The 9,362-nt window shown below is 32.0% G+C and overlaps 1 protein-coding gene across 1 annotated transcript; it reads right to left on the bottom strand.

Annotated features, from left to right (window-relative positions):
- Nucleotides 1–3,989: 3,989 nt before the first annotated feature.
- Nucleotides 3,990–8,815, bottom strand: LOC133194912 (tyrosine-protein phosphatase non-receptor type 7-like). Its single transcript, XM_061330811.1, has 10 exons — nt 8,748–8,815; nt 7,877–8,120; nt 7,443–7,530; nt 7,224–7,300; nt 7,052–7,088; nt 6,680–6,780; nt 6,299–6,418; nt 5,526–5,671; nt 4,351–4,486; nt 3,990–4,162 (listed from the first exon to the last, which is right to left on the bottom strand). Exons 1-10 carry the CDS (start codon nt 8,813–8,815, stop codon nt 4,079–4,081), a joined length of 1,101 nt encoding a protein of 366 aa, XP_061186795.1. The 3' UTR covers nt 3,990–4,078.
- Between the last annotated feature and the right edge of the window lie 547 nt (nt 8,816–9,362).

The following is a 9,362-nucleotide window of genomic DNA, read 5'->3' as shown; positions in this document are numbered from 1 at the left end:
GAAATCATGTGCACTCAACGGGAAAATCGAGGTCAAATCAAGGTTAACATAATAAGAACAGTAGAAGCGACAAGTTTTGATTTTTTTTGAATTGTTGAAAAGGATCACAGACAAATGATTAGAGTTGACTTTACTCCTCATCAAAATATTCATAATGGGGAAAGAGAAACTTCAGAAGTACTGTGCAACAACATATTCGAGAAGTGGTGTTTATTAGATATGTGAATCCAACTTATAGTTCCCTTTCTAAGGGGGAAATTCTTCAAAATCATCTGTCAGTTTTAAATATTTTCAATATTCCCAACAATCTAATTTGAATAACCCTACCTATACTGGATTCCTAAACTACATAAAATCCTTACATAGATACATAGCGGGTTCTACTAAATGTTTGTCAAATCTCTTTTCTTTACTCCTCACCAAACTATTAAAAGCATTGAAGGTAAAACTTCAGCAGTACTGTGAAACAACATATTCGAGAAGTGGTGTTCGTCAGATGTGGACTTTACAGACTCCAAGGAACTTTTAGAAAATTTGAAACCAAAATCAATATCATCAGAAGTATGACTTTCCAACACTTTAACCAACCATTCCCCGTGATACATTAAAGACCATGCTTTTTGACAACTGCTTTGTAAATAAAAACAGAACCTCGCAAATTTTAAAATATACATTGTCATTGTTCATTATTTGGCTAAGAGAAACATTCTGATCCTACACACAAAGATGCTGATTGACAATTCCTCTGTAGTTTTTGGAGATCAGGTCTTCTAGCAATCTGTTAAAATTCTTATGGTGCCAATTGCGCCCCGTTATAAGCAGACCTCTTTTGTATTCATATGAAGCAAAATTTATTCCTAAACTTCTTTATGAAAAGAAGATCCTTACTGTGGGTTTTAATTTGTCATTTAGATATATCAACGACGTTTTATCAATTAAAAATATTTTTTTTATTCTTACGTTGATTCGATTTGTCGTTTGAAACCGAAACAAATATATAAATTAACATTATGAAAAACTTGATGGCTTCAACTTTTCTTTCTTCAACTTCTCTTATAAATATAATATACTAGTACCATTATCAACTGCATATGGATTTACATGTATGTCTCTCAGTTGATGAATTCGCAAAAGCATGTTCTATGTACGAACAATTTCTAAAACGATGTAAGCTATTGACAAATAAAGTTGAAGAAACAAGGATATCAACATTCTCGTTTAAAGTCAACATTTCACAAATTCTATGGTCGATACAAGGACATTATTAGCAAATACAATCTACCGTTAAGTCGTGTGTTGATAGAAATTTTCAAAAATATTGATACGCCATTATTTTCAAACTGAATTGTATGCGGATTTTTCTGTTTGCCCGGTCATGACACGTAGCAAATTCGGGTGTAACCGGTCGACAGGGGATACTTATTCCTCCATGGCATCTGATCCTACCTCTGATATTTTAAGAGGTCTGTGTTTGCTCTGCTCCGAATCTGTATTGTTCCAACGGACTTTTGGACCTGATTATTATTTGTTATCTTCATTTTTCATTGATGCAGGTGTTTTGCAGGCAGGTATTCACAAATGTCCATATAGAATGGCTTGATGCTGTGCCCACAAATTCCAGGTAAAATCACGTATATTAATCAATCACAGGACTTCAAGACTACCATGTTTGTCTGCATTCGCGTCACTTTTGTCTATTGTACATATAGTGAGTGTTTTAGCTTTGGAAATAAAGCACGAGAGACTTATTTGCAAACAATGATCTATATAAATACATCTTTGTCTTTTTAAAAACTACTTACTAAAGAGGTACATTATTTTTAAATATTGGTCATGATAAAACAATTACATATCGTTAAAATCCATACACTCTGATTGTAACTTAATTAGATATCACACACTTATCAAAACAATATTAATGCATGTATATGTATACATACTCATGTTCATGAATTCAGTTTAATTTGTGATATTTATACATGCACGTATCTCATAACTCATTAGTCACGACTCAAATAGTTTAGGTGACCCATTATCGGTCCTCTTAACTATAGGAAACCTTTTGGTATCTTAGATAGTTTCCTTTTATCCACGGAATCGAACACCTGTTAGACTGTTAAAAGTTTTTTTTGGTTTAAGTATCTGTATTTGTAGTTGTTCCTACTCAAAATGTGGAAAATGAAAGGAATCAGTTTCTGTATTGCTTGTATGATATATTAAATGTTTTAACCATTTCAATTCATCTGCGGCTCAGAATTTATTTTTATTAAAAGGAAGAAAACAGAATTGGAAACCTTGCTATTGCAAGCAATAGCATTTGTCAACTCCCTTACCACGAAAAACATCATCTGTGCGTTATCTGAGGTATGAGCTGAGAAAACAACTTCTTTTTTAAAATTCTACAAAAATCAAACTCTCAGATTAAAGCCATGTCAATACACAATGGTTATATGACTGGAACATTTGTACTACTCAGAAGAAAAATTGAGCTCGTTCTAGATAACATTTATTCTCATTCTGTCCATTCAAACACTTAATAAAATAAAGTAATGCTAGGAATGTGTAATGTCGAAGAAAACTTTATAAAATCGGGTGTAATGCTATTATCACATAGCATTGATACTGCAATTGTGTACTCATATACCACGTACAAGAATGTTTAATGTGTACTGTCAACATACGGGCAGCCCAAATACTTCTAATTAAGTAATTCACAATATAATATTAAATAATGTTTCAAAAAGGCAATAAATATGGAGGTTCAAATCACAAGTTTGAAGTTGTTTAAACATTTTCAGATATGAATAAATACATGTATTTCCATGTGTTTTTTTCGAGTACAATGTAGTTTATTTACCAAATTATTTATATTTAATACACCACTTAAATCTGTTTTTACTATTTATAATTTCCTATTACAAGACAAATTTTTCAACATCTGAAATATGAAAAAGGACATACAGCAAGAGGACAGTGGGTCAAATGTAAAATGCACACGAAAAATCTGTATATTTAATTAATAAATCGTTGAAATACACTTCTGAATTATTTAATACTTGACCAGAAGGTCTATAATGCAAATTTTATTGAGAACATTATTAAACTTATGATAATAAAAGTTAGGAAATCTAAACATTACACTAGGTGGTTTATATTTGATATTTATGTGTGACTGACTGGAAATAATTCTCCAAAATAGCATCCATTTATATAAAATAATCGAAAGTAATCAAAAAGTAATTATAATTACATTGAAAATTTAAGCTGTAATCGATTGAATTACAATTACAAGTAATCGAAAATCACTTCAATTACAGATTACCGTCGATTACTAAAAAAAGAAATCATTACAATCGATTACGATTACTCGATTACCCCATCCCTGATTTTTACAAGCGCTGTCTGCTTTAACTATAATATATTATTTTTGTTGTTTTTGTAATTCTTTTACAACTTCCAACTGAGTGAAAACGGAAGGATAGATGGTTAGTATGTTGTCTGTAACTTTATGACATCATTCTTTTATATATGTAACTAAAACATTTCAAAAAAATTTAATCCATTCTGAAAGAGTGTTTTGGTCTTCCTGCTATATATATCACCCATCATCTAGCATAATCCTCGACAGAATGCATAATAGAAATGAAGTTCTGCCGCCAATCGAAAGATCGGGGCTCGCTGTATTTAGGATCTTTTAGAATAATTGCTTTTAGGTCGTTATTTTCAATTATATTTACAGTACCAAGAATGAGTCGTCCAGCGAGATTATAGTAGAAAAAAAAGAAACCAAGAAGACTTGAGAGGAGTTTGGTTTAGATGTTCAATATCAAGTCATTGAAATGTTTTGTTTATAATTGAAACTTTGGAATATCTAGTTAGGAAATATCTGTATGCTTCACCTTGAAGTATGGTAGAATTCAACACTAAACTTATTTTATGATTACGAATGTTTCTTAACATATATTACTTTATTGACGAATTAAGTCGTCTCATTCATCCTTTAAATAATATTTTGCAACTCGAACATAGACCCAACGAAAGATTGCATAAGTCTACCACACAATATTTGAGTCCGGGGTTAAAGTACCGACAAAACGCTTCTGCAAACACTATTATTAGTGAATCCTTCCATCAGTGAGTCATGAAGAAAGAGGTACTGCTCCTAAAAATATGAAAAGAAGTAGTAACAATTTAATGAATAATTAAACGTTACTCTCTTATGTATCACAGAGCAAACAGCTTAAAAAGCAGTTGTATGATAAATCTCTCTTCGAGATATACATATAATGTATAAAAATATATTATATATATTTATACATTTTAATCGAATTTCGAAAACAAAAACCTTACGCAAGTCTGTACAGAATTCCCGCGCTGATGTCGAAGAGAAGCTACATATCCTTTGACGTCAATCGTCTGTTCAGCAGCGCCCTCTTCCAGAAGATAATCAAGGGAGATAAATGTTCCTGTTCTACCAATCCCTGCACTAAAATAAAATAAAATAATAAAAAAAAAAAAAACAAACAAAACTCTTCATGTTTATTGAACAAATACATATAACAATATTCTTGCGGTAATCTATATTCATTGCTATGTATAAGATATTCTATTTAAATTATAAATTACCATATTCTACAGCAAAATAAGTATATTTTCAATTTTCCTTATTTATGTAGTACGTAATATTGATATACCCACTTGTTTTCTCTACGATAATTCTTTAAAAGTTTATTGTGTTAATTTCCCGATATATAAAATTGAGTGTAAACTTCGACAAGTGACAGGACAAGTGCCTTATCTGCATGTCATTTGGTGAGATTCCAACATTTGTCTACAATGTAAACAAGAACGCAGAAATCATCCGATACACACCGCCTTCAGGAAATAGTAGACACGGAAATACTACCGATGTTGTAAACCAATTTTGTCCTACATACAACGGTTTTTTTTTTTTGCATAACGGGCAAGGCCCGATATTCATATATTATCCCACGTTTCCAACTGTCATTACTGAACTGACATACCCAACGAACTATAGACAGTGATATTTGAATATTTCACAATCACCTGCACATGGTGTTAATTTCTCAGAAATGATTCGATACTCAAGTACACGTTCTGAGTACGATCAATTTTAATATGAGGAAGGCTACTGACAAATAATATGAAGTAACAAGAATCTATCTCATTTAAAGTCAGTATTTCGTAAAATATATGGCCATTATAACATATGTCATTGTTTGCAAATACATTGGATGGTAGTTTAACTAACATATTTCATACCAATTGCTACATTATGTTTTATACTAGTTTTCAAAGAACTAGTCCGTATACCCGATCTATACAGAGAGCTCACAGCGGGTGTGGCCGGTAGACGAGATGCTTACTCCTTCTAGGCACCTGATCTCACCTCTGTTGATTACAAAGATCCGTGATTTTTTCCTTGTTTTGGATTCATGTTCTTTACTAAATTTCTGAAACTGATCACCGTTTCACTTTTCTTTAATATTCTATAAAGTGTTTACCTGCAGTGAACAACAATTGGTCCGTCTGACGACGTCAGCCCATTCCTGACCAAATTTCGGAAGCAGATGAGTGACATCAGATCCTCCGGGACGGAGTTATCAGGCCACGTGGTAAAGTGAAACTGTGTCACTCTTTTTTCCTCTTCCTAACCAAGTGAGACAAGTAAGTAAAAGGTCAATGGGTCAAAATGTAAAATTTCAAATACATAACTGCTCTGTGCAAATTAACGTATATAATTGACTTTTAGTCATTTGCATGCAACAAATTATATTTCAATCGGATGTATCGTCTTTGATTTTATAATGTACTTCTGTTTCTCTATTCATGCGTAACTTGTACCATAATCTTTGTCTGAAGTAACGCTAAATTACATAAAAAGTGCAATCATACGATTTAAATTTGTATTGAACGAAATAATACAGGAAAAATACAAGACGAAGCGACATTCACGAATCTAAATTGCCTACGTCACTACACAACAATACCTAGGCTCAAAATTCATAATTTCAATGTTCAAGTTTATAGCAAGAACATGGCTGATGGGATATGAAATTTTCGTCATTTTTACATATTCGGATAGTCAATCCAGTTAAAATTTTTTTAAAATTCAAACAAAATACCAATTTCTCCATTGCAAAAATATGTGTCCGACATGAAGGCAAAAGGAAATATGACATGGCTACAAGAAGAAGTACATAATGACCAATATACGCGTAAAATTCGTATTTGCTACGAAGATCGAGTAAAATAAAGCATTAATATTACAAGTAACCTGATATTGGACAAGTAAATAACGCATTATATAGTTGTCATACACGTCCACTGTATCCAGTCTGATGGTATATGGTCCAATGTCCAGTTCTGAATCCGGCCAGTACTTTAGGCACTTCATCTAAAAGGAGGAAGGAAAAAAATTAGAAATTTATTATAAATCAACATAAACACATTCCGTATATAAAATGTTTTAAACTCAAGGAATTCTTAATATTTAGATGATTAACGTTTATGTCATGCTTTCCATCTCACTAATAATAAAGTACTCATAACTATGAAGGGAAATAATATATGTATATTGACCCTTTTTTACTTTAATTTAATGAAATGATTTGTTGTTACATTATCTCAGTTTTGTATTATAATTGTTCAGCTTCACCTTATCACCTTCGTACAGACTGGTCAACATAACAATTCTTGTGGAGTCGTTCTGCCATATTACTGTCCAAAAATCCTCTAATGTCTTTGGATTGAAAGGACCTATTTACATAGCTTACATTGATAAATCATTTAACTCTAATTAATTATCAAATCTGACTTTAGGTGAATTAATTTTCATTATCTCCATATTTCTATTAAGATGCTGATAATTTGGGATAAAGTGTGTACTTAATAAACAGGAAGGTATTAAAATTCATTTCATCCAATTAAATAAATTTCCAAAAGTGTTCACAACTGTCTGAAGTTTTTAGCAACATTTGTACTTTGAGGAAATATAACTTTATTTTCATAAATTAAACTGAGAATGTACCTTGTGCGGCTATGTAAGCACGTTCTTTGTTGAAACCCTAAAACAAAATATAACAGCACTGATTGGAATAAGTACTTCCATACATTTTTTGTGAAAAGGCGTGGGAAATTACAAGATAGAAAATTAATGTAGCATCCCAAAATGTATCTGACGAATTCATTTTTAAACTGACGTGAATATATGAAGCATTAACAAAGTCATCGTCTTTTTCAGGTTCCGCTCTGATCAGCTTCACGCGATTATAGTCATCTGAAAAATGAACCTAGATTGAACAGATGTAAGTATTCAATCATACGTCAATAAAATTAAAGAAACTGATTTTATGCAAAATACTATAAACAATTTTTTTATTCCCGCGAGGCTTCACTTTCTTTCAAAGACTTTAACTCACAGGGATAAATGCCTTTGTATCTGTTCCCGTTCCTGCTGGACGTTTTAAGTGCGTTCGAGTAGGATTCTAGTAATCCATTTGGAAGGTCCTGTGATTAAACAAAAAATAAATTCATTTGTTTATTAAGACTTTTGATTGAGTGTTTAAATTCTCGTATCAGAAACAGAACTTAATCGGTGAATTCCGTTTTGTAGCGAAAGAAGATTTTTTTTTTTCAATATTTACGAAAGAAAATTTAGAGACTTGTAATTTGTAGCATTGTACTGAATGGACCATATTGTGACGTTTGAGCTTTGGTCAACGTTTATTCAATGCAATTTAATAAATTTGTTGTCGGAAGTTTGAGTTTAAAGTAAATTTTTAACGCTATTTGACACGTCAATAACATCCGGGTTAAAGAAAATATAAATAGACTAATAAACATTGCGACATACATAAAATTCTTTTTCTAGTGTACCGGTGCGTCTTTTCTCCGGTAATTCCCTTAAAAACTGTTCTATGGAGACCCTCTGTGAAGTCAGATTACAATACTCTACTGTAATGGTTTCCTCCTCCTCTACATAATCGGCCTCGTTCTGAGGAAGTTCTTCTAGCTCCGTTTCATTTCTCGACTCCGATCTCTGAAGATTGACAGGAAGTTGAATCTCCTTGTCTGTTTTGGACTTTAGTTTGTTCCACCTATTACATTAAAAAGCAATTTTAAGCTTGAAAATAAGGAAAATATAAAGATTTTTTTTATATATTTTTTTTAATTATTATTATTATTTTTTTTTTATCAAATCCTGCATAAAAACAAAGCTTGTTTTACTGCAACTAAAGCGCAAAGTTATTCTGAGTATTATAACAATCTTATGATATAATAGGTTGACTGAAAATGAATTACTCTATACGAAGAAAAGTCTTATAAGCATTATGTAGATGCATGGAGTTGTAAAGAAAATTAAAATAAAATTAAGCACAACATGAATTTAAAAGCTGATTGTATTATCATGAAAATGTATTGATATTTTAATTGAATTCAAATATATTTTATAAATTGTGTCTCTAATTGTCAATAATGTATTACAGACAACTTTTACAATACCTTAGAAAGAGAACAATAATAAGTAGTAGTAATAAAACAACCAACACACTAAGAACCATCAGCAAGACTTGGAATGGATTTTGATCCTTTTCTTCATCTCTATCATCTCTATCTTCTGAAAGAATCCCACCTGTTTATATATATATATATATAGTTCTGATAAGTCTGATGGTTGGGGAGAACAGCGTTCATGACGTCACAATATACAAATCAATGCCAACCTTGTATTACGTGTTTCAAAGTCCAGGAAATCTGTTAGCCCTCTCACACTTTTTGATGAATTTGGCATAGTCTTGCACACCACTCGATTGATTAGTGTTAGTTCTTGTAAATTATTTGACAGATTTCCTTAATTTTGCACCCACTACAGACACAACACTTAGTTCTCGCACACTATTCGATTCATTAATTCGATCTTCAAAGTTAGTATTGCACCCACCCGACAGATAAAGGTGAAATCTTGCACAACCATGAACTGCACGATAAGGTTTAGTCTCGCACACACATAGGTTAGATCTTGTACACTGTTTGCCTATTTGTGCTTGTTTCGCAATCACGCCAGATTTTAAGGTTAGTCCTCGTACACTTTAGGAATATCCTCGCACCTTTTCGAGAGATAAGGGTACTGTACTATGATAAAAAATCAAAACCTACGATATTTTCATCTGTACAATTTAAAAAAAATCATTGGACTTAGGCATGGCAGCAACATAGCACTATGGCACATCAATTAGACCATCAGACTTTGACGACTGTTTGTGAACCATCGAACTCTGGCGACTTCACATGAACCATCGGACTTTGGAATCCCACTGCATTTTTGGGGTTTATGGATT

Source organism: Saccostrea echinata, unplaced genomic scaffold (assembly GCF_033153115.1).
Source record: "Saccostrea echinata isolate AGI-Se365-2 ecotype Australia unplaced genomic scaffold, CSIRO_AGI_Sech_v1 ptg000029l, whole genome shotgun sequence".
Taxonomy (NCBI): Eukaryota; Metazoa; Mollusca; class Bivalvia; order Ostreida; family Ostreidae; genus Saccostrea; species Saccostrea echinata.
The sequence above is the reverse complement of the archived record's forward strand: the minus strand, read 5'-3'. Positions and strand labels throughout refer to the sequence as shown.